General features: G+C 48.9%; 3 protein-coding genes across 7 annotated transcripts; 2 read left to right on the top strand and 1 right to left on the bottom strand.

Annotated features, from left to right (window-relative positions):
* Window positions 1-4,194: 4,194 nt before the first annotated feature.
* TMEM88B (transmembrane protein 88B) lies at window positions 4,195-6,816 on the bottom strand. The gene is made up of 2 exons (XM_062507791.1): window positions 6,547-6,816; window positions 4,195-4,779 (listed from the first exon to the last, which is right to left on the bottom strand). The coding sequence occupies exons 1-2, from the start codon at window positions 6,814-6,816 to the stop codon at window positions 4,513-4,515; spliced, it is 537 nt and encodes a 178-aa protein (XP_062363775.1). The 3' UTR covers window positions 4,195-4,512.
* Window positions 6,817-10,411: 3,595 nt separating this feature from the next.
* Window positions 10,412-14,132, top strand: MRPL20 (mitochondrial ribosomal protein L20). Its single transcript, XM_062507644.1, has 4 exons — window positions 10,412-10,699; window positions 11,794-11,904; window positions 12,200-12,277; window positions 13,067-14,132. The coding sequence occupies exons 1-4, from the start codon at window positions 10,613-10,615 to the stop codon at window positions 13,241-13,243; spliced, it is 453 nt and encodes a 150-aa protein (XP_062363628.1). The 5' UTR covers window positions 10,412-10,612; the 3' UTR covers window positions 13,244-14,132.
* Window positions 14,133-14,354: 222 nt separating this feature from the next.
* On the top strand, window positions 14,355-24,502 carry CCNL2 (cyclin L2). Of its 5 annotated transcripts, XM_062507668.1 has the most exons (14): window positions 14,355-14,643; window positions 15,443-15,517; window positions 15,805-15,914; window positions 16,165-16,285; window positions 17,397-17,461; window positions 20,233-20,332; window positions 20,419-20,523; window positions 20,730-20,871; window positions 21,572-21,689; window positions 21,772-21,864; window positions 22,170-22,828; window positions 23,028-23,123; window positions 23,162-23,223; window positions 23,255-24,502. In XM_062507668.1, the coding sequence occupies exons 1-11, from the start codon at window positions 14,374-14,376 to the stop codon at window positions 22,540-22,542; spliced, it is 1,572 nt and encodes a 523-aa protein (XP_062363652.1). In that variant the 5' UTR covers window positions 14,355-14,373; the 3' UTR covers window positions 22,543-22,828; window positions 23,028-23,123; window positions 23,162-23,223; window positions 23,255-24,502. The 5 variants fall into 5 exon arrangements, with proteins under 5 accessions (XP_062363652.1, XP_062363653.1, XP_062363651.1 ...); XM_062507669.1 differs by lacking the exon at window positions 23,028-23,123 and having other exon boundaries at window positions 22,170-22,857; XM_062507667.1 differs by having other exon boundaries at window positions 23,028-23,223.
* Window positions 24,503-25,165: the final 663 nt, after the last annotated feature.

The following is a 25,165-nucleotide window of genomic DNA, read 5'->3' on the forward strand; positions in this document are numbered from 1 at the left end:
ACAAGAAGCTCCTCTCCCTAGAGTAAACTGAAAAAGATTATTTAAGTTAGTAACTGACTAAAGTGTTTCTGCATGTTGTTGCTAAAAAGGTGTGGGAAAGGGGAGGAGGGGCAGTCTAAAGGTTTTATTCTGAATTTATGATTTCTTTATATTGTTAATCAAGTTTTTCTTTACACCCTTTAAATTTTTAAGCCTACCTTAATTTTGCTCCTAATCCTATTTCACAACATAAATTAAGTATATTAAAATTAGCAAATCTAAACTACTACAGCCAGGTCACCAGCAAGGTGGAATTCCTGGAGCAGGGCTTCATGAGGGTCCCTTGTCCCCTCCCTGGCAGTGTCACAGGCTGGAAAGCTGGCAGGGATTTCAATGCTCCTGGCAAGCAGGGGCACGCACAGGGCTGGTGACACACCAGGGGCTGTCCCGGTGCCCGCCCAGCCTTTCCATGAGCTCAGGTCCTGGCAGGGAGCAGGAGCTGGACACGGGCACAGCCTCGAGCAACGTGGACAGTTCCCGGCTCTTCTCTTGGAAAGCGGCTCCTTTGTTGGGATGAGAAATGTCCTGGAAAACGCTGAACCTGTTTTCTAGGGATGGAGATGCTTCCCTTCCCTTCCCTTCCCTTGGGCTGCCTTGGCACAGCCCGGGAGCGCTGCCCGGCCTGGCCTGGCACTGCTCTGTCACACCCCTGGCACTGCTCTGTCACACTCCTGGCACTGCTCTGTCACACAGGGATGGTGGCAGTCCCCTGGCACTGCTCTGTCACACCCCTGGCACTGCTCTGTCACACAGGGATGGTGGCAGTCCCCTGGCACTGCTCTGTCACACTCCTGGCACTGCTCTGTCACACAGGGATGGTGGCAGTCCCCTGGCACTGCTCTGTCACACTCCTGGCACTGCTCTGTCACACAGGGATGGTGGCAGTCCCCTGGCACTGCTCTGTCACACCCCTGGCACTGCTCTGTCACACAGGGATGGTGGCAGTCCCCTGGCACTGCTCTGTCACACTCCTGGCACTGCTCTGTCACACAGGGATGGTGGCAGTCCCCTGGCACTGCTCTGTCACAGCCCTGGCACTGCTCTGTCACACAGGGATGGTGGCAGTCCCCTGGCACTGCTCTGTCACAGCCCTGGCACTGCTCTGTCACACTCCTGGCACTGCTCTGTCACACAGGGATGGTGGCAGTCCCCTGGCACTGCTCTGTCACACCCCTGACACTGCTCTGTCACACAGGGATGGTGGCAGTCCCCTGGCACTGCTCTGTCACAGCCCTGGCACTGCTCTGTCACACAGGGATGGTGGCAGTCCCTGACACTGCTCTGTCACACCCCTGGCACTGCTCTGTCACACAGGGACGGTGGCAGTCCCTTGACACTGCTCTGTCACACTCCTGGCACTGCTCTGTCACACAGGGATGGTGGCAGTCCCTGGCACTGCTCTGTCACACCCCTGGCACTGCTCTGTCACACAGGGATGGTGGCAGTCCCTGGCACTGCTCTGTCACACTCCTGGCACTGCTCTGTCACACAGGGATGGTGGCAGTCCCCTGGCACTGCTCTGTCACACCCCTGACACTGCTCTGTCACACAGGGATGGTGGCAGTCCCCTGGCACTGCTCTGTCACACTCCTGGCACTGCTCTGTCACACAGGGATAGTGGCAGTTCCCTGGCACTGCTCTGTCACACAGGGACGGTGGCAGTCCCTGACACTGCTCTGTCACACTCCTGGCACTGCTCTGTCACACAGGGACGGTGACAGTCCCCTGGCACTGCTCTGTCACACCCCTGACACTTCTCTGTCACACAGGGATAGTGGCAGTCCCTTGACACTGCTCTGTCACACAGGGACGGTGACAGTCCCCAGCCATCCTGCTGCCACACACAGGCACAGGGATCACTCCCAGCTCTGTCCTCGTCCAGCTGTGGGAGGTGGCTGGGACCACGAAAGCAGTGACTGCAGCTTTGGGAGGTGACACTGACACTGCTGGCAGTGACAGAGAATCCCTGCATTGTGCCAGGACACGCTGATCCCCCAGAGTTTCCTTTTGGGAAACAACTCTGTATTTTCCACCATGGAATCACACCAGCACATACTCCCTCCCACTCGCCATTTTTCAGCCCTCAGCAGCTAAATAAGATCAGGCCTGGCCAAAAAAATGGGGAGAAATGCTGATAAGCAGCAATGACTCTGCTTAGGCAGAAGGATCCATCCCAGAATCAATGCCCAGGTGTGTGGTTGGGAGGGATCCTGCAGGGTGAACACCTCAGGTGTCCCAGGCTCAGCCCCACAGCCCCATCTCGAGGCTTGGGCACAGCAGGAGCTGCTGCTCCTCCAGGCACAGAACCTGCAAACAAGACAGGGAATTTGGGGCAATTCCTTCCTGGAGGGTGACAGCCAAGTGCCAGGGGAGCATTCCCAGGGCAGTTTGTGACCCACCCTGCAGCCACTCTGGAGTGGGAGAGAAGCTGAGAGAAGGGACCCGTGCAGGCACTCCCAGATTATTGTTTCTTTAATCACTTCCATCCTTTCTAACCAAGTTCTCCAGCAGAGCTGGAAACAATCACCAGTGACCAGTCAGAGAGAGGAGGGAGGGGAGGGGAAGCGTCCCTGAAAAAAAAGTTGAGTTTCAGTGAAGCAATGGAGAGAGCACACGGCACTGAACAGAACAGTCATTGGGGGTTTATTACCATGTTATATTACCATGCAGATCCTGCCAAATTAGCTGGAGAGTTATCCACAGAAAATGAAGCACTTGGAGCATTGAAGTGCCCGGGATGAGATGGGGAGCAGCACATCCTCTCGTGGTATGTGCAGCAGGTTCCAGCTTCCTTTCCCCTGGCCTCCCTCAGAGCAGGAATGTAGCATCCTTCCAATAAATTCTCTGTTGTCCTTGGCTCTAGAAGATGAATCTTCCTGATTTCAGTTCAGCTTGACAGATGGTTTGTGTTTGCACCACCCCCAGCTTAGTGTTCCAACAACTGAAGGCATCTGATAACCACTGAGACATCTTCCCGTGGCTTCACCTGCACCAGCCAGTGACAGGGAAGCACAAATAATAAACATGCACCTGGCCAAAGGAAATGTATTTTAGTGTCTTCTGAGGTGCCTCACAACCAGGTCAGTGCTGTGGCTCCGAGCACGGAGATGTTGCAGGGGAATTAAATCCATACATAGTTGAACTTTAAAACAAAACAAAACAAAACAAAAACAAAACAAAACAAAACAAAACAAAACAAAACAAAAAAAAAAACAAAAACAAAAACCCAAAACCAGTTAAAATAAATTTATTTTTGTCCTCCCTGCTGTGATCTGGGTTGGTTTGGGAGCTGCCAGGACAAAGCCCTGCCTGTGGGAACAAAGAGGAGGCAGAGCCAGGGATCCCCCACATCTGTGGGCACAGTCCCTGCCTGGCACAGCTGCCTCAGGACCTGATCCAAGGCTCAGGATATGGCTCTGTTCTCTCTGCAGGGAATTTAGGATCAAGCCAGCTTCACCTTGGAGTTCCAGCACTTCTGGGAATGCCTGGCTGTACCCAGGACGCCCTGAGCTACAGCCTGAGCTCTCTGTTCTGCTCCTGACATTTCAGGTAAATTCATTTCCCCTTGGTTATTAAAACACTCTGTGAACTGAAATACCAAATTAAATACAATTCTGCTTCATGGGAAAGGCTGTAGCAAATAACTCTGGGTTTCTTTGCAGGGACAGCAGCAGGGATGGTTCATTACAATACCTGCAGCCCTGCCAGGCTGAAGAATGCTTTCCTTGTAAAAGTAGTTGGATTAAACAACAGGTGAGCAAAAGGAACAGCAGCTCCTATCAAATATCTGTACTCAGCGAGCAGACACTGCCCTCAGGCAAAACCTTGTTATCCTGTAGCATGATCTCCCCTGACTGGAACAGAATTTTCTTGTTTTTCTTCACTCTTGACAGAAAATGTCAACTCATTTTCCTCTTTTTTTTTTTTTTTCTTTTTCCCTTCCAGTTCACTTTCCCCTGTAGCCAGCCCTGGTTATTCCTCTGGGTGCTATCAGGGCCACACAGGGCAAGCAGCAGGAAAAATCAATCCTCAGAAAGAAAACAAAAATTACATTTTACCTTACAGTGCTACCAAGTGGGGAACAAGAGGTGGTTCTGCTGCAGCCAGGGCTTTGAGACAGAACAAACTCCTCCAGTGGGGACTGGACACAAATTTTATTTCTACAGAAAACTGGGAATGGTTCTGCTGGGGACAAAGGGGACAGCAGCCAGCAATGAGCAGCACACAGACAGGAACAACACCAACAAACACCACCAGACAGGATTTGGAAGGATGGAGCTGCCCTGCCCTCCCCATAGCTGTCCCAGCTGTGTTTTCACTCTGTTGCAGTGGGGTTTTTTTTTGGTTTGGGTTTTTGTTTTTTTGGGGTTTTTTTGTGATTAATCAGAGGGTGAGCCTGGCTGAGCCAGCTCCGCAGGGAGAGCTGAGGATGAGGATGGGGCACAGGGAGGGGACACTGCTGGTGCTGCAGGGTCACACCCAGGCTTTGAGCTGGGTGTTGCAGCCCCTGGCACAGCACGGAGCCCCCTCCCTGGGGTGGCACCAGCGGCCCCCCTTGTAGAGGGCCAGGCTGTAGGGCTGGAAGCACACGAGGAGCTGCAGGCGCCGTGCCAGGCTGCAGTAAATGGCCATGGCCACCACCAGCAGTGGGGACATGATGACAAAACCCAGGATGATGAGGGCAGAGGAGCTGTTGTCGTCCAAGATGCTCTTGCAGTAGCGGGCAGAGGAGTGCAGCACCTGTGGGGAGGGTGAGGCAGAACCAGGATTATTCAATTGGGAAAGAGCTCCGAAAGTCCCACGTTAACCCACACAGCCAGGGCCACCCCTGCCATGTGGCCTGGTGGTGACAGCAGCCAAAACACCCTTGAGTTTCCAATGTTTTCATGGGAAAAGACATCTTCCCTCTCTCAGAGCTGAGCAGTATTCAGGTACACTCTGTGTCTGATATCACATCTTAATCAAGCTTTCGATTATTCCAGCATCCGTGTGAGACAAGAGCACTGCACACTGATCCTGGAGCAGGAAGCACTCATCTTTATTAATTCATCCCATAGTATTTGATAGGCACAAACCAAATCAAAAAGCCTCCTGGTGCCACATCGGTGTGGGTGGTACAACACTGGGAATACAATAAATAAATAAAAATACAGAAATCTGTTAGATTCTGCAGAGGTTGGTCATTCTGTGGCTCTGCAGACCCCTTTGTGTTCTGCTCTCTGTGTACACTCATTTCTGCCTGAAAAACCTGCCAGGAGAGTCCATTTGCAAAGAAAACCTCTCTGGGCCTGACTGAGTGGTGTTTAAAGCTCTCCTTTCATGCTGGCAGCAGCAGAGCTGAGCTGAGCACTCAGTTGTTGTGCACTAACAAATGCTGCAGGCAGCCCCCATGTCCCCAGATTTTATTCTTTTTTTTTTTTTTTTTCCTTTCAGCAGTGAAAGGAACACAACCCATCATCCTAAAAACAAACAATAAATCCACCTAATGGAACTGCAGTGCAGAAATCAGCCTCTGGCTGCTGGGGAGGAAACTGAAAAACCATGGCCCAAAGGCAGGGGCTGCTCTGGTGAAGCCACAATCCCTTGCTATGATTGCACTAAAGCAAATGCTGTGTTTAAAAGATTCCTCACAGCTTCCAGCAACACAGAGGCTTCCACTTGACTGCACTCAAAAACATTTTGCATCTCCTCAAACCCTTTGAGTGTGCGTGCAAAGGAGAACTTGAGGTTTTCCAAGGTGAGGGAAGCTGGAAAGGGCAGTTCTGGGAGGATTTTTTTCCCATTTTCAGTCCAGTTTGCAGTCTCTGTTTATGACTTATAAAACAGGCACATTGAGCTGGTCTAACAGTCCATGCCTGCAAGGAAAGCAGAGAACTGTTTTTCACATCCACACTTGGTCAAGCGATCCCAAAAGTACTTAAAGGAATATACCAAGAGATTTGAAAATAAGTAAATAATGTAATGCAGAGGGCAGCAAACAGAGCCTGGGTGGACCAAGGAGGCTCATTTTTGGTGTGAGGAATGCACAGAATGTTTGGGAACAGGAATGCTAGATTGGCATGAGGAGGGGATTATATATTCTGCCAGACTTTACTAATCCTATCATTAGGCAGATCCTAATGGGTCTTAAACTTACTTAAACAGAAAGAAGTAAAGTACCAGAGCCCAGGCAGGACTGGGAGCTCTGGAGCTCACGTTGGCAGCTTTCAGTGACAAAAATCCCAGGGAAGAGGGAAATATTGTGAAATTAAAATGCAAACAGCAACTCCATCAGGTCAGGGAGTGTCTTCACCTCACCTGGCACCTCGGCTTGGCACTTGCATGGGGACAGAATTTTATTGCCCAATTTCCCACAATGCCTGTTCTTGTCAGCCCAGGGAAAAATCTGTTTCCTTAGGGAAACAAAGCCAAAACTTGGGGAGTCTTGCCTGGCTTTTAGAGCCACTGCTCACCTGGGATTCAAAGGAGCCCCCAGGTGTGGCCCTGCCCTCGAGGAGTGGCACTTACCTGGGAGTGGCACTGGAAGCCAAAGTAAACCACCACGATGGTAGGAAGCAGCACGATGGTGAAAATAACAAACATCAGGAGCAAATTCAGGAGGAAGACCAGGCAGTTCATGGTTCCTATCACCAGGGTCCACGCCAGGCAGCACCAGGGGCTGCGGGGCTCCCTGGGAAGGAGCTGGTCATCCATGTCATAAGGGGGGAGCCCAGGGATCATCCGAGACCTTTCTGACAGGATTTCTGCTCCAAAGTCCTCAGTGTCCTGGCCAGACATCCTTCAAGAAGATCCACCAACCCACGCTCTTACCCAAAAGGGTTTCCTTGATTTTGATCTAACAGAGCTGGGAAGGAACTTTGCAAAGGCTTCTTCTGCTCCTCCACACATGGCCAGGAGCCCTCAGCCAGAGATCATGGTGGAGCAAGCAAGGAAAAGTCTCTTTGGGGCCCCTGCTCCCCCAGAACCTGCTCAGCAAGAGTTTGCTGCCTTCAGATGCTTTTCCAGCAGTGTCCCAGCCTCAGTCCCAAAGGAGATCTGCTGGGAGTTTGGCAGAACCTACTGAACTTGCCGTCTTTTTTTTCCCCAGGATTACGGCCCCAAGATGTCCCAAAGGGTTGCTGTGATAGCTGCGATGGGCTCCTCAGTGGGCTTTAGGATCCCTGTCCACCTTTGAGCTCAGCTGGGTGTTCAGGATGTCAGGCTTTGGCACCCACAGGCAGCTCCTTGTCTTCAAATCACCTTTCCACGCTCTTCACCCTGCACCCAAGCAAATACTCCAGCCCAATTCTCATCCAAACGAGGTGAGCAGTGAAGATAAAGGGCAGGAGCTGCTTCCCAGTCTCTGGAGCCCTGGCTCTCCCCGAGCAGCAGGGATGGGAGCAGTGTGTGCTGGTGTCACTGCTCTCAGCTGCCTGCAGTCACAGCCACTCAGACCCAGCAGTGCTGTCCCTTCTGAGGCAGCTCAGCTTTGCAAAGCTCTGTTTACAGAGCAGCCTCAGAGCTGCTCTCTGTGCTGGCCAATCCTTCACATCTGTCTCCTCATGGATGGGATTTAACACACAGCACCCGAGAGCCACGCTCCAACCATCCACCCTCAGGTCAAGATGGCCCCTCTTCAACTTTAATTATTCTGCCTCTGATTCAACTTCTAAAATTCCTCTCTAGATTAAAAAAAAATAAAAATAAAAAAATATAACAAACCTTAGAGAAATTGATAATAATCTCTGTAGTCCTCAGAAATCATCTGTCCCCTGCAGTCATCTGTTATTGTTTGCAGAACATATTGATACTCTCGTAGAGGAGGCACAGCAATTATCAATTATTTCATCTACCTCCTAAGATCAATATTATTTAAGAATTTCAGTGGACATCTCCATGCCTGTGTAGCCTCCAAGATACAGTGGCAGTAATAAGAGATATTAAAAAATACAGAGTGAACAACCTCCAAAGCAGACAGCAGAGTGTGACAAGTCCATTTCCATCATGTCCCTTCCCTGCACTCTCAGGCTGGATGGCTCCCAGGGGAATTTGCAGGGCAGCAGCCTCCACTCAAGCTACAAAATGTGAAATCTCTTCTCAGATCTGTCCAGACATCCCGAGGGAAATAACTGCTGGATCCATCCTGTTTTCAGTGCTGCACAGGCCAGAGCCAGTGTTAATAATAAAGTCTGAGGCTGTGCAGGAAACCATAAATGTGACAAGTGGCAGGGAGCTCTGAGAGTCTCTGTGTTTACTCTCCCTGTCTAAATTCTGCTTAGTTTTAAAGACATAATATTTTTCAAGGTTGGTTTATGCCTTTGAGTCACACAAACAGAAAGAACCCAACCCAAAACTATAGGGAGAGAAATCAATTTTAGGCTTGAACCATGGAAAGATAGACTTGGTGCTGGGCAGCTAAAAATCCTACAGCTGCTTTTACCATCTGCTGGTGATGGCACAGGGGTGTGTTGAAACACAATTTAAGCATTCATAAAAGTGACATAAATTCTAAGAAGTTTTGCTAAATCCAGTGCAACTTCCCAAAGTTCTTTTGCTATAATGAAAGTGTATTTTAACCTTTTCAGGGAGGTGTGAAAATTGCGTTCTGTACATTTATTTTCTACACATTCTACTGGTTCTTGAAATAACCAAGTGAACTTTGTGTCAGACAAACCTCAGCGATACGAAGAAAGATTCCTCTCTAACTCTGTGAAATTTCCACATTCTTAACAAGGCCTTTCCCAGAACTGGGGAGATCTTGATGATGGAGCAGTTTAGAACAGAAGCAACGTTGCTTTGAGATGCTGGAAGTGGTGATGATTAGAGAATATCGGAAAAATCCATCAGTTCTCTAACCCCAAGGACTGCTGCTCCCAAGGAATCATTTTCTGGCAGCACCATCTTGTGGTTTGCTGTAGTTCATAAATTTTCAATTTATGTCTCACATTCTCTAACCCTAACCTTTACAGGATGCTGTAAGACTTGTTATCCACTATGGAATCCTTCCAGGCACTAAAAACAACACCAAATCTTCTCACATTGCTGGTTGGAGCACTGCTGGGGATATAAAGTCTGCTCCAAATCCCTCACTGACTTATGGGAATGCACACTCCAACCAGCCCAGCTCCTTTTTACAGGGAATTTTGGCTGCAGCTCCGTGGTACAACCCCAGCACACCCTGTGTGGCTGCTCCCAGCTGAGCTGTGGGTTTGGGCTGGTTTGGGTCACACCTCATGCAGGTGATGAGGATGGGGATAAAGGTTCTTCACCCAGAGGGTGAAGGTTTCTGGTGACCACAGACCCGAGTGAATAGCTGGAGCTGTGCCAGGGGAGGTTTAGGGTGGATTTTGGGAAAGGTTCTTCCCTCTCCCAGAGGGTGCTGAGCACTGCCCAGGCTCACCAGGGAATGGGCACAGCCCCAAGAGCTCCAGGAGGGTTTGGACAACAATCCCAGAGGTGCACGGGGTGGGATTTTGGGGTGTCTGTGTAGGAACAGGGGCTGGGCTGGATGATCCCTGTGGGTCCTTTCCAACTCAGGATATTCCATGATTCCACGGCTGTCCTCAGGCTGGGGCAGAGGATTCCCAGCATGGAGAAAAACCACTGTGCTGTGGGAGAGGAGCCAGGGGAGGAAGAAAGGCTGGGCAAAGGGAAAAGGGCCGGGGAAGGACCGGGAAAAGGGTTGGGGACAGGGGAAGGACTTGAAGGAAGGACAAGGGGAGGATCAGGAGAAGGGGGAAGAACTGAGTGAGGGCTGGAAGAACGATCGGGAAGGATCAGGAGAAGGGTCGGGGGAAGGACTGGAGTAAGGACAGGGAAGGCTCGGGGGCAGGATCAGAGGAAGAACCGGGCAAAGGACTGAAGGAAGAAGCAGGGAAATGGCCAGGGGAAAGGCTGGAGGAAGGACCGGATAAAGGACTAAAGAGAGGACCAGGAAGGCTCCGGGAAAAGATCAGAGGAAGGTCCGAAGGATGCACCAGGAAGGCTCAGGGGCAGGACTAGAGGAATCAGCGGGGGAATGACCGCAGGAAACAGCGGGAAGGCTCGGGGGGAGGACCAGAGGAACCAGCGGTGAACGGACCGGAGGAACAGACGGAAGGCTCGGGAATAGGACCGAAGGAAGCAGCGGGGCGTTCAGGGGCAGGAGCGGAGGAAGCAGCGGGGAAAGGACTTAAGGAGCAGAGGGAAAGCTCGGGAATAGGACTGAAGGAAGCAGTGGGGCAGGACCGGAGGAAGCCCCGCGGAGCCCGGGGGCAGGACCGCAGGAAGAAGCGGGACAGGACCGCAGGAAGCCCCGCGGAGCCCGGGGACAGGACCGCAGGAAGAAGCGGGACAGGACCGCAGGAAGCCCCGCGGAGCTCGGGGACAGGACCGCAGGAAGAAGCGGGACAGGACCGCAGGAAGCCCCGCGGAGCCCGGGGACAGGACCGCAGGAAGAAGCGGGACAGGACCGCAGGAAGCCCCGCGGAGCTCGGGGACAGGACCGCAGGAAGAAGCGGGACAGGACCGCAGGAAGCCCCGCGGAGCCCGGGGACAGGACCGCAGGAAGCCCCGCCGAGCTCGGTGCCGCCCCGGAAGCCGCCGTGCCGCAGCCATGGTGGTGCTGAGCGCGGCGCGCTGGGTGCGCAGCCGGCTCTCGGATCGCTTCTGGAGGCTGCAGGAGGTGCTCAAGTACGCGCGGGTGAGTGCGGGACCAACCCCCGGGTCACCCCCGGTCCTGTCCCCGCATCCCCCGGGTCACCCCCGGTCCTGTCCCCGCATCCCCCGGGTCACCCCCGGTCCTGTCCCCGCATCCCCCTGCCCGCAGCTCGGCTCTGCCTTGTGCCCCTGCAGGGTCCCGAAATCGAGGATGCTCCTGGATCCCTGGGACAGTGGGAGGTGTCCCTGCCCTTGGCTCTGGGTGGCACTTGGAGGTTCCTTTTCCACCCAGAATTCTGCGATTCTGTAGTTGACTCGTGCTATAAATTGATCTCTATTTAATTAAATGCAACGGGCTGCAGGGTGTGCTGATTATGTTTCCCTCTTGAGTGTTTTTTTTTTTTTCCCCTTCGTTTGTTTTACTGGGTAAAGAAGTTGGGGGGGGGGGGAAATTGACCTTGTTCTCAAGTGCAATTTGAAATGGGATTTTTGCTGAAGTTCAAGCTGCTGTGCCGAGGCTAGGGAAGAACATTTCTCAAGGGCATCCTAGGTAGTAAATCTTGCTGTAATACTGAGATAGAAAAAGTTGAAGGAGGTGAGAATATTTTGGTTTTGTAGCACCTAAGCTGCCCACAGTACCAGTTATTTCTGGTGCAGCACTGGCTGTTTCCTGAGTTGTCTTAGGTGGATGTCAGAAAACAAATTTAATTTTTTTTTTTTCTGTTTGGGCAACTCATTGACAAATCAGAGGCTCCTGCCCCATCCCTGTGTTCATACAGACACGACTGAGGAGAGCTCAGGAATGAGAATAAATATGTGAATTCAGGGTTGAGTGAAAGCACTGACCATGATTTTGTGATTGCTTTTCCCACAGAACCACAGCCCAAAGTGAGGCCTGGTTTTGCCTCTGCTGAACTGAGGTTTTTCCACCCTGGTCCAACTCCTCAGCTTCAGGTTTTCCACAACAAAAACCAAGGAAAAAAATATTTTCATTATTTGCCAGCTGAAGGCTTAGGGGGTTCTTGTGAAAAGTTCAGTGATCCTTGTTGTGGAGAGCTAGGAATGCAAATGAGCTTTATTAGTGTTTTATCTTTAAATCTAATTAAATAAGACCTTCCTGTTTTGTTTTTTTCCCAGCATTTTCGTGGCAGGAAGAACCGCTGCTACAAGCTGGCAGTGAGGAGCGTCCGCAGGGCTTTCGTGAGGTCCACCAAGGCCAGGAGGGAGAAGAAAAGATTCCTCAGAGCGGTAAAGAGCAAAACGTTGGGTGGAAACATCAAAATGGGAGCAAGGCAGAAGTGAAACAGCTGCTTTTCTTACTGGGGGGGTTGAAAAGTGGGTGAAAAGAAGGAATGAGTGGGTAAAAAGTAGGAGTTTTAAGGCAACATTTTCCTGAGTCATGTTTCTATGGGTCCCTTCCAGCTCAGGATATTCCATTTTCCTATGAAAATGTTGTATTTAGCAAGTGTGAGCAGACTAGCATGGCAAAGGATTTGCTTTTAAAGTATTTTGTCATGCAGTATAATAATTTTTACACCTCCAGCTCTGGATCACAAGGATTGAAGCAGCTTCCCTTGAACATGGTTTGAAGTACCCTGCCTTCATCAGCAACCTGGTCAAGGTGAGGATTGTGGCTTAATTACTTACTAATTAGAGTTATGGAAGGCCTTCTGCTTGTGAAGGCAGTTTTGTCCAATTCAGGAACACAATTCTGCCCTAAACTATTTTCTCTTTCCTATATGAATTATTCCCTTTTATCATAGTAAACATTGTGGTTCTACCTCATGTTCTATTCCCAAAACTTGGGAATGAGACTTAAAAAATGCATTTCTGTGGACATTCAGTGACAGCTGCTTTTCCTTTTACTTTGAGAAATTAAAAAATACAAACTTCAGATTAGCAAAAACCCCAAATTCTTTTCACTATAACTGTAATTTGGTGAGTGTGGAGAGTGCAAAGACTTGGTGCCATTGTCCCTTGTTTTTAAAACCTGCTGGGAATTTGTTTCAATTTGTTGATTCTGTTTTAATTTGTTAGAGTTTAAACAGATGCCATGGATTAACCTGGAACACGTGGCCTTGAGCAAAATTAGAGATTTTTCTTCAGTTCTTGGTTTCTACCAGAAAAACTTTAGAGGAAATCAGTAAATAATTTTTACATGGTGTTTTAATGGGACATCCTTGGCCAGGGAGTGTCTGACAGTCTTTAACAGCTCCAAATTGCACAGGGTAGAAAAAAGTTAATCTGCCTTAAGACTTCAGGTCTTAAGCCTTAAGAGCATTTAAATATACTTAATGAAGAATGTTTATATAAACAGTGAAGAGTGTTCATTATATTTAATAGAGATTAAACATTGCAGTGTCATTCCTAAAAATCACAGTTCTTAACCAGTAATTTTTCTTGCCTTTAGTCCCAGGTGGAGCTGAACAGGAAAGTTTTGGCTGACTTGGCAATTTATGAACCAAAGACATTCAAATCCCTGGCAGCTTTAGCCCAGAGGAGGAGACAGGAAGGGTTCCTGGCTGCCCTGGGAGATGGAAAAGAGCCAGAGGGGATATTTTCACGTATTGTGCACCACCACTATTGATATCAGAGTCTGTGTATGTGTTTTAGAAGCAGGGATTTAATTGTGAGGCAAACCTGCCGTGGGACTGCTGCTGAAATGGAAAATGTGGAACAAATCTTCTAAGGATCGTGTGGGTGTGAAGTTTCTCCTTGATGGCTTTTTTCCCTGTGTTGTTGTCACTGAAATCTGTTAAAATTAAGAGCACACTTCAAGGTTAGCAGTCAGGCCATACAGTGGCTTAATAAAGGTTGTGGTTTTTTTGGTAACTGCTACTAGAAAAAAAACAAACAAGTTGTGTGGTGAATTCTGGCGCTGAACGGGGAAAACAAAGCTGGGAAGGGGAGATGTTAACCCTCACATGTAGACCCTGGCTGTTAAATGTAGTTTGTACTTCTAAGGACTTAATAAAGACATTTTTATTGATAATTGCTATGGGGGAACAATTTATGTTAATCATGGCACTTCATTGGGAAAATATACCCAGGGGATGGAGGGAAGGCAAGATATCAACCCTCACAGTCTCTGTGTTAAGAACACACATAGGAATTTAATAAAGGCTTTTTCTTTTTTTTTTTTTAAATTTTGTAATATCTGTGGAGAAACAAATTTTGTGGCGAGTTCTGGCCCTGCACAGCAAAAAACGAGGCAAGAATGTGAGGGAGATGTCAGCCCTCAGACATGAGCCCTGGCAGCCCCCAGGTGAAGGACGTAGTCCCTTCTATGAAGGACTTGATAATAAACATATTTTTTATTGGTAGCTGCTAGGAGGAAACAATTTGTGTGGGGAAATTCTAATATGTCAGCCCTCACACACGAACCTCGGTGGGCCCTAAGCTAAGGACACACATAGTCTGCTTTTTTAGGGAATAAAGGAAGATATTTAACCGAGTATATTCCGCGTTCTAGTCCCCCTCACGCCGCGTCCCGAGCCGGCCCCGGCGCTGAGGGCGCTAAGGGCTCGGGGCCCCGCCCTGTCCGGATTCCCGACCGCTGCGTCACCGCGCCGCGCGCGGCCCGGGCAGCGTCGTGCGTCACGGCCCCTCAGCCAATCAGCGGCCGCGGCCCCGCCGCGCTCCACCAATCGGCGTCGGGCGGATGCGGGAGGGGGGGGAGGGAGAAGGAGCGCGGAGCCAGCGAGGCGGCGGCACAAAATGGCGGCGGCGGCGGGAGGTGGCGGCCCCGCGGGTCCTCAGGCGGCCGGCGCGGCTCCCGCCCCGGTGCCAGGTCCCGGAGCGGTGCTGATCGGAGATCGGCTGTACTCGGGCGTGCTGATTACGTTGGAGAACTGCCTGCTGCCCGAGCACACGCTGCGCTTCACGCCGTCCATGAGCAGCGGCCTGGACCCCGACACCGAGACCGAGCTGCGCGTCACCGGCTGCGAGCTCATCCAAGCGGCCGGGATCCTGCTGCGGCTGCCGCAGGTGGGGCTGGGCGCGGGGTGGGAGGGAGCCGGGACTCAAAGAGGCCTGGCCGGGGCCGTTCTTTGTGCGGGCCTCGATTTCTCGGTTACCGGCCGGGCGGGCCGCGGGGCCGGCCCGCAGTTACCGGCCGGGCGGGCCGCGGCACCGCCCGGTGCTCGGGGCTCGTTCCGGGCCTTTCCGGGCCGTTGGGTGCCGGAAGCGGGCGATGTCAGCGCCTTCCTGCGCCGCCCCCGCATGAGGATCGGGGATTTTGCAAAGCCGGATTTCTGAAGGTTCCTCTGGAGGCGTGGTGACCTCGGGAAGGTTTTGTTTCCCGGACAACTTTAGGCTAAACAGCCTCGTTGCTCTTTGAGTGTAAAACTTTCCACGCACCCTCCAGCTGCTGAGTCTTAGCATATGCAAATCATGACGCTGTTAGATTCCCCCTCACTTAACACGCCCAAATAGCAATTTTTTTTTTCTGGCATACTTTCGTGACTTTCAATTTTATTTGGTTTGGATTTTTTTCGTTTTGTTTTTTACTAATTTAATCGACTGGGAGCATGTTCTCACTTTTTTTTTTTTTTTTTTTTTTTGTAAAATAAAGTCGGGATTTTCTGCCTGTATTTGACTTGTAGGCAGTATATAAAGTGTTGATAACATTTTGAGCAACTTAATTACTTAATTAGCAATTCTAGTTTTCTTTAGATACCATCGAACTTCCTCCTATGCTTAGTTAGTCTTCTAATAAATCTATTAAAATTTCTCTTTGCAATTGATAGTTTTGTTTATGTGTGTTGTGATTTTTCTCATTTTTTAGGTTGCTATGGCTACAGGACAGGTGCTGTTCCAGCGATTTTTTTATACCAAGTCTTTTGTGAAGCATTCCATGGAGGTAAGAGGGCATTAAATGATATTTGTTGCCATATTTATCTTCTGATCTTTCTTGGCAAGTTGTCATCTGAGATGTGATGAGTGTTAGGAGTTAGTCTGGAGATTATAGTTACAGAGAAATGCTATGTTAGAAAGCTATTTAATCATGATTTTCGCCAAATATTTGGTATTTTCTTGTTTTACCGTATTTTTTCCTCATTGCCCCTCCTTAAGCTGTTGGAGGAGCTAAATTCCTGAAATGAAATTGATATATTATGTTAAATAGTGTATTTTATGCTTATTTTTCAGCATGTGTCCATGGCCTGTGTCCATCTGGCATCCAAAATTGAGGAAGCCCCCAGACGCATTCGGGACGTGATCAATGTGTTCCATCGCCTCAGACACCTGAGGGAGAAAAAGTAAGATGACAATTCACAATAATCTCAACTATCTGTGTTGTGTTGTAATTATTTAACTCCATGACAGCATCATTCCCTGTTTCATAAATCAGGGAATATTTCAGAGGTATCTCATGAAGTGAGCTGGTCCATTTTGATAAATTGTTGATGTTACAAAGAATGGTTTTTTTTATTATTATTATTTTTACACAACTCAACCTGAGTTTCCTTAGGGTTAAGATAATCTTGTGAGTTTGACCTTGTTTTGCAGAAAACCTGTGCCTCTAATATTGGATCAAGAATATGTGAACTTGAAGAATCAAATAATAAAGGCAGAAAGAAGAGTGTTGAAGGAGTTGGGATTTTGTGTTCATGTGAAGCACCCTCATAAGGTTTGTACTCTATAAATTCACTGTATAACCAATGTTTCATATTCTGTAAAGCTTTGAGGAGGCTGCCTGGAAGCTCTGTGGACTGCACATGATAATCAGTGAATTCAGTGAGATTAGTTTCTTACCATCCTGATGTTTTCTTTCTCATTTAAGAGACTCTTACTAATTGGTCTCGTATCACTGCTGAGTGACGGCGAGGTGGCTGCAGGTGCTCAGTATTCCTGGAAGGCAGATTGGATCAGTAGGTAGCTTTGGTGGTGGAAAACATCACCTGGACTTAGATCCCCAAGCAGGGAGGAATTTGGAGGCCTGGGGTTGTCGTGGTCACTCCTGGTGGGAACGTGCTGAGGTATTAAAGTTCTGTGAGCTTGGAGTGTGTTAAAACCAGGCTCAGGCTTGGCTAGAGATGAGACAAGGCTCAATATTAACAAGTGTCAGAGTGGATAATGCTTGAGAGAGGCAATTACCTCAGATGTTTAAATTGTGCCTTAACTGGTAAAAGAACTTCTGTTTCTGTGCCAACACAATTTGGGTTCTTGCTCTTTTTTTCCCCTCTAAAAAACTCCTGTTCAGAGCCTTCTTTTTGAGCTTCTTGACATTCAGAATTTCCTCTTGTCATCCACCCCAGAGGGCAGCTGTAGTTTAATTGGGGTGAGTTTTGCCATTATTCCTCCTCTCTGCAGCCTTGTTTTCCTTCCAAACTCGAGCAAATACCCTCAGAACTGAACAAACCATGGCACAGTATTAGGTCTGTTCTCTGCAAGCACTGCCAACTTCCCTCACTGCTGATTGCAGTGAGCAGCTTTTTCTCCCAGGCTGCAGCTAAAAAAGGACTTGTGAGGTGTGTAGAACAAAATCCAGCCACAGCATCCCCGAATCAAAATCCAGCCACAGCATCCCTGAGTCAAAGCCAGGTGAAGACAAGACCTGGCCAAGTAGCAGGACAGAAGTTCAGAGCTGGTGTGGATAAACGCTGGGGATGGTGCAGACACTTGATGTGGAGTGTTTTAGGCCTTGAAAGAGGATCACAGATGCCTCATGGATGTCCCTCTGAGATAAGCAGGTGGCTCTCCAGATGCTTGTTAATAACTCAATAACCCATATCTTCCAGATAATCGTTATGTACCTTCAGGTATTAGAATGTGAACGTAACCAACACCTGGTCCAGACCTCATGGTAAGTTGATTTTCTTTGTTCTAAGAGACCAGAAGGGGCAGTAGCAGAAATATGTCACTTGAGGCACTGGGCAGCATTGCTCAGCAGTACTTGGGGCCACCCCAGACAGCTCCACTGTCCTTGGTGTGCCCCAAACTACTTCCCAAATGTTGAGCGGCCTCTTAAGTTCGAGGCACTGTTTTAATGGTAAGGTAGATTTCCACCCTGACTCTTCACTTCCCTCCTCTCTGCTCTCACTTTCCAGCTGAAGGGAAAAGGTTGGGTGGGTTTAGAGTTGTTCCCTCGGGTTCCTCTTCAGGGAAAACTTGGGTATAATTCAGGTCTGTTCCCAGTGCTGGGAAATGGCTTTTCTCAGGGCCTGAGCTTGATTGCAGATGCATCAAAACCTCAGCGCAGATAAATTTCTTTTATCAGTGTGGGAACTGCAGGATGTCAGCTTCTAAGACTGGATAGGTGGATAGCCTGGTTTCATATTTGCCAAGAAATGTTCTCTGCCTTATTGCTCTCTTTTAATGAATATTTACTTGGGGGTGGGAAGCTTCTGTAAAATTCTACACCTTAAACTTTACCAAACAATGCTTTTAAAACCGTAATGCTTTTTTTTTAACAATACCAATGGTCTTAAAAAGAAACACCTTTTAGTGAATCCAAAGACCATATTTCTGCTGACTGAACTGTCTGGTACTGTGACCTGTGTGTAGAGAACCAGTTTTGACTTTTCTTTTCTGTACTCTTTTGATCAAAGGGTAGCCTCTGAGGGTAAGTGACTAAGACTTCTCCTCTGCTGCCCATGGTGCAGGGATAGCTGCCGTCTTCAGTCAACCCAAAGCTCTCCAAAGAGAAGGCTGGCTCTAGACAGGTGGTATATACATGATAGTAGAGTAACTGGCCAACTGCTTCTTGTGCTTTTATTTTTTATTTTTTTTTTTTTACTCTGCATTTTTTGATTGTTTGTATATTTGATAACCTGAGCGTTGTTCTGAAAATTTTTTTTAATGTTCTATTTCTCTTAATTGTTATAATGTGATGCGTTTCTTATACGATAAATTAAGGTGGGGTTTAAATTTTTAAAAGGGATGAATTAACAACAAAAAATGAATAGTTTCCATTTGTAAACTAGTACATGTGTGAAGCTTGGAGACAAAATGTGATATCTAGAGACACTTCCCAGAAAGAAGCGTTGCATGGAGCAGTGGAATGGGAGCTCTGGACTGCCAGGAATGTGCTGGTTATGGAAGGAGGGGAGGTGAGGGGGAGGGAGGGAATTACCCCACTTGAGAAAGGGGTCAGATGTTACAATAACACATCTGTGTGCTCGTGTTTGTCGCTTCCAGTACCCAAAATCTGGTGGGTATCCGGTATAATTGGTTTTTGAAATGTGCATTTTTACAACATTACTTATTTCTTAAGCTATTGTGACAAGGATTCATTTCCTCCTGTGTCTGACTGAGCCCACAGGGAAGATGTGCAGGGGCCAAACTTGGAAGCTGGCACGGTTCTCAATTGAGCAAATCAGGAAAAAAAAGCTTTGTAGCTTCCAGATGTTCAAAGTCCCCCTTTTCTTTATCACTTCTTTGGTCAAAAGGCTTGTGCTCTCTTTGCAGTGGGACAAAACCAGCAGGTTTAGAAGTTCCTTTCTCACAGAAAGATGAGCTGATGGTCAGTGTTGTTTTTTTGGGGCAGCTGCTGTTTGTGTAAACAAGAATTGTGGACAAGTGAGAGTTGGAAACTCCTGAGATTCCAATTCCTCCTCTCTGTCCCTGTAAATGTTGCAGGTACCTGGCCTGTGGTCTCTGCTTTGGATATCTTGGAGGTCAGTGAATCCTTGTATACTGGGTACCCACATGGTTAATTATTATTTTAAGGACTTTTTAATGTCTGGTATTAGTTTTTTCTCCATCTGGTATTTTACTGACTTAGGTGCTCCCAAGTCTAGATCTTCTAAAGCACAGCAGCTGACAGATTCACAGGAATTTACTTTGTATATTTAAGATTAATCTACATAATGCTTAAGTGTACTGACTGGAATATGTGCAATATTTTACAGTTTTCTCATTCTGTGAATATTCATTTTAAGCAACCTTACTGAAATGGGACAATTTGGAAACCTTATTTCATGTGCCAAAGAGGAGATGAGCCTGAACACTGACTGTTCTTCTGAACTGATGTTCCCAAACACCCTGATTTCTCCTATGGCTGACTTTTTGCATCAAAAAGAATCCTGTTCTGGATGGAAATGGACCCTTGATTCCCACTGGAAGCTGACCTGTGCTGAAGAGGACTGCATTTCATGGGAGAACTGCTCCAGGAGCTGCAGCTTTTGCCAGACACCTGGTTCTGCCCTATTGCAGGGGGAATGTGAACCTAAGATTCTATAACTTGAGTATTTCTGAGCACACACTGTGTGTTGTCTTGATGAAAATAACTTCATTGCATGAGAGCAGGCCAGTAGAGATTCAGCAGCAAAAGTCAAGTTAAAATTGGTTCTCTTCTCACCACTGAATTTTCAGCAGTCAGACTTTTTCTGTCACACGTCCCTCCCCTTGAGGGATTTTAGTTTTGGTTTTTTTTTTTTTTTTCAGTTTTTATTTTAGTAAAGTCATTCAGCTTCTCTTTAGATTTCCAGGAATATAATGTTGAAGTCTAGTAACTGAATGCAGAAAGAAATAGCCCTTGTAGAAGTAAAACCAAGTTAAAAAACAAACAAACAAAAAAAAAACTCCCAAAGAGCTTTGCAGTGTGTTGCAACCTCCTGCTCTCCTGTTTTTCAGGAACTACATGAATGACAGCCTGAGAACAGATGTCTTTGTGAGGTTCCAGCCAGAAAGTATTGCCTGTGCCTGCATTTACCTGGCAGCCAGGACACTGGAGGTGAGCCACACTTCCATGGATTTGGGTTTTTTTCCAATTCCTTTAACAGGAGGAGAAATCTGAGCTTTGTCTCTCTCCTTTCTCAGATCCCACTTCCAAATCGCCCACATTGGTTTTTACTGTTTGGAGCAACGGAGGAAGAAATTCAAGAAATCTGCTTAAAAATCTTGCAGCTCTACACGAGGAAAAAGGTTTGGGATTTTTTTTCATGTTGGGAGTCCTCAGTAAAGGCTGCAGCTCAGAGCAAGAGTTGCAAAATTTGACCCTGTTTGAAACCAAAGCTGCAAGCCTGGAATTGAACGAAGACTGTCTGGGACTCCTTGGATTTTCATTCCCCTCCCTGGGAGTGAGTAACCAGGAAATTCAGTTCTCACAAGAAGTGCTCCTGTGTTCACAGGTGGATTTATCTGATCTGGAAAGTAAAATAGAAAAGAAGAAATTGGCTATTGAAGAGGCAAAAGCACAAGCTAAAGGTCTGGTCCCTGAGGGAGTTCCAAGCTTGGATAACACATCGGGATTTTCCCCTATCCCAAAAAATGGTAAATAGTGGATAACTAATTTTTAATAACTCTTTCATATCTTTCATGTATATTTACCCTTGTGGGAAGCATTTACAAGTGTGGTTTGGGATTTGTTGGTTTTTTTTTTTTTAAGATGGCTTATAGCACCACTCAACTGGCAGGGTTTGAATAGCATTGTGACTTTGTTATTCCTCGAATCAGATAAAAGCTAAAATCAAATTAGTCTGAAATTAAGACTAGTTTAAACCCATATAGGCCAGGGACTTGCTTTTATGTGGATTTGGCAATAAACTCAAATCCTTGCCACTGGCATGTTATGCTAAAACAATATTGAAGCAGAGGTGCTCTGGCATTTTGGGATGTTGGGTGGGGAATTTGTTGGTTGAAAGGTTCCAGTCTGGTTCAGGTCTCACCTAGGAGACAACATTCACCATCATCTTCTTCCCAAGTTTACCTTTCAAACAATGCTGAATAATTGGCAGGGAAAGGAGGGTGCTTTTCTGCCTTTTCTTGCACTTACTTCAGTACTTTGGCAGAAATGTTTCAGATGAATTTCTGCCTCCTGTGAACTTGTTCAGATCTGCTTGTGGGTGGCTGTGAGTGCACACATGTGCAGAGCACAGCTGTGCAGCTCTGCCTGGTACAGACACGGGGTGAGGAGAGGCTCCAGTCCTTTCAGGTACTTTCCAAAGAGGTAACAAAGGTTTCCTTGTTGCAGAGTCTCCAAAAGAGGTTAAAGGAAATAAACCTTCACCGCTACCTGTGCAGGCCATGAAGAATGCTAAGAGGAAAACAGAGGGAGCCAAGAGAACCAGCTCCAACAGCCCAGTAAATGGGTAAGGTTTTAGAGGGAAGCAGCTGATTTTTCTCCTGTGAGTACTTGAAACAACCTAACTGAGTGTTCATTGTCTCTGGCAGTGTCCAGAAAGGAAGGGAGAGCAGAAGTCGAAGTGGAAGCAGAGATCAGAGTTACTCAAGGTCACCGTCGAGGTCTGCATCCCCTAAGCACAGGTAGGGTGTGCTCCCAGTCCCACCCAGTTTCCCAGTGCCAGCTTTGATAGTTCCTCACCAGGAGGCTGAGGTGACCCAGCAGTGTGTGCTGCTCCTTAAGCTGCAGAGTAACTCCAAGTGTGGGTGCTCACACTACTGCTGTAACTGAAGCTGGAGAGCTGGATATAAGCGTTCCTAAAACTCGGTATTTTTACAGATGGAAATTCAGGACGCAAGATGAGTTTCCATGGGGTACTGAACAGCAAAATACAGAAGGAAGTTCTTAAAACTCAATAAAATCACTCCTGCTCTCTTTTGTTTTGTAGGAAAAGTGAGAGTTACTCCACGTCCAGCGGCTCCAAGTCTCACAGCCGCTCTCGGAGCCGCAGCGACTCCCCCCCGAGGCAGTTCAACCACAGCTCGGCCTACAAGGGCTCCAAGGCACGCGGCTACAAGAAATCCAAAGACTACAAATACTCTGCTCACAAAACGCGCAAATCCCGCAGCCGCAGCTCGTCCCGCTCCCGCAGCCGCTCCCGCGAGCGCTCCGACCACTCGGGCAAGTACAAGAAGAAAAGTCACTACTACAGGAACCACCGGCACGAGCGCTCGCGCTCCTACGAGCGCGCGGGGCACCGCTACGACAGGGACAGGGACAGGGACAGGGAGCACCCCGGGCACAGCCGGCACCGCCGGTGAGCCCCCCCCCGGGGAAGAGGGTGCCTGCAGGTGAGCCCAGGGAGGGGAGGTGCCTGCAGGTGAGCCCCCCCCCGGGGGAAGAGGGTGCCTGCAGGTGAGCCCAGGGAGGGGAGGTGCCTGCAGGTGAGCCCCCCCCCGGGGGAAGAGGGTGCCTGCAGGTGAGCCCAGGGAGGGGAGGTGCCTGCAGGTGAGCCCCCCCCCGGGGGAAGAGGGTGCCTGCAGGTGAGCCCAGGGAGGGGAGGTGCCTGCAGGTGAGCCCCCCCCCGGGGGAAGAGGGTGCCTGCAGGTGAGCCCAGGGAGGGGAGGTGCCTGCAGGTGAGCCCCCCCCCGGGGAAGAGGGTGCCTGCAGGTGAGCCCAGGGAGGGGAGGTGCCTGCAGGTGAGCCCCCTGCCCCAGGGGAAGAGGGGGTGCCTGCAGGTGAGCCCAGGGAGGGGAGGTGCCTGCAGGTGAGCCCCCTGCCCCAGGGGAAGAGGGGGTGCCTGCAGGTGAGCCCAGGGAGGGGAGGTGCCTGCAGGTGAGCCCCTCTGCCCCAGGGGAACAGGGTGCCTGCAGGTGAGCCCAGGGAGGGGAGGTGCCTGCAGGTGAGCCCCCCTGCCCCAGGGGAAGAGGGTGCCTGCAGGTGAGCCCCCAGAGGAGGGGAGGTACCTGCAGGTGAGCTCCCAGAGGAGAAGGTACCTGCAGGTGAGCCCAGGGGAGGGGAGGGTGCCTGCAGGTTAGCTCCCCCAGAGGAGTGGGGGGTGCCTGCAGGTGAGCTACTAGAGGAGAAGGTGCCTGCAGGTGAGCCCCCAGAGGAGAAGATGCCTGCAGCTGAGCCCCCCCAGGGGAGGGGAGGTGCCTGCAGGTGAGCCCTCAGGGGAGGGGGGGTGCCTGTAGGTGAGCTCCCCCCAGGGGAGGTTCCTGCTCTGAGCCCTGGGGCTGTTTCAGGGGGAATTCCTGGTGGTGAGCTCCTCCTGATGCTGCTTCCCTCAGGCATTCCTGTCTCTGGCACCACTGGTGAACCAGGGCTGCTTCCCTCAGAATTCCCTCTGCCAGCAGAGCTCATTCCCCGTGGCTTGTGCAGTACCAGGGTTAATCTGGCTCATGAACCACCCCTGGCTTGAGCCACGTTCTGCCAGCAGTCTGTGCTCATCCATGAATCCAAAGGAAAGACTGACAGGGTTGGAAGTGATGTCAGGAGTGCCCTGTGCCAGGGTGTCACTGTCACCTTCACACTTGGTGCTCCTGTCCTGCTTTTCAGTGATTTCCATCCCTCAGAGCAGTGCAGTGTTTGGGACTTCCAGTCCTGCAGGCAGCAGCTCCGTGGCCCATCCTTGGAATGCTGTGCCCAGCAGTTCTTCCCTGTGGAACTGAAAAGCTCCTCATCCCCCTGGGAGTGGTTTGGTGCTAACAACACCCTCTTTTCATACTGGCTCAGTGATGTTGTACAGGTGGGAGGTGACTTTTTTTTAGACCCGTTGCCTATATTAGGTTCTCTGTGTATATATATTTTGCAGTGTTACAGTACAGTATGGGAAAATGGCCTTCCTTAGCCTTTACACTTTACCCACAATGTAAATAAGCATTTGTTTAATACAGGTGAAGATATATACAGAAAATTCAAAACTTGAATTCTATCAAAAAAAAAAAAAAGACTTGTGTAGAAAATTCTGATAAATGTGAAAGTATTTAGCTCTGTGCATTGAGAGTAGTATATTTTTATCTGTGCAATGCTGTGTGCGGGCCACCAGCTCAGAAGACATTTCCTATATATCCATTTGAAGTGGTTGAAAATTCTTTACTCAGGATCTTTGACACTCTGAAGAATTCGTAGTTTGTCAGTCTGCATGCTTGATGAACAGAGCATTTAAAAACCAATTAGCAGAGCCCCACAGCCCAGTAGTATCAGTTCTAGTGGTATATCTGAGCTGTTACTCTCATGCTCCCTGATTTCATTAAAGTATTTGATTTTCTATTACATTCACTTGAGAGTAGTTTCTTACGAGCTACACCCCTTGTGTCTACTCATAAGGAAGGAAATTGGTGCAAAATGAAGAGATTTTCAAACTGCAGTAGATTCAAGACTTGGAATTCAATCCCATTAAAGGCAGGAGTTTTGGGCACCAAACATAAAACCCCCCGATCTACAAAGTTTTGAGGTGGAAAATGCATTTCTCTGACTTCAGGAGTAGCTGGCAGAGCCCAATTGAGTTTCCTGAGCTGTGTTTGCCCTGGGCCTCCTCACCTGGACAAGGAGGAAGAGCTGGGCTTGGTCTCTGGAGGTTGCACAGCTGGACCTCAGGAGAATCCCATCCCTTGGGTTTGTGCCAGTTCTTGGAGGGTGAAAATATTGGGAGTGGCTGAACCATCTGTGGTGGGTTTGGTGGAAGTCAATGGTGCTGCTGAGCAGGGCAGGGTCCTGTGGCTGGAGCTGGCAGAAGTTCACCTGAAACAAAAATCCCCACGTGCACCTGTGTGTGTGCAAACAGCTCTCAGCCCTTCAGGTGAGTTATGGCTTTGTTTTCTCAACCTCTGGTGACTCCACCATGGCTGTCAGTCATCAGAACCTCTCTCAGGTTGGTCTCTGAGCTGTTTCTGGTGTTCCCCTGCAATTCCTTCTGCTGTGAAGGGACAGCACTGAAACCTG

The sequence above is a fragment of the Cinclus cinclus genome, chromosome 23, assembly GCF_963662255.1.
Source record: "Cinclus cinclus chromosome 23, bCinCin1.1, whole genome shotgun sequence".
In the NCBI taxonomy this organism is placed as follows: domain Eukaryota; kingdom Metazoa; phylum Chordata; class Aves; order Passeriformes; family Cinclidae; genus Cinclus; species Cinclus cinclus.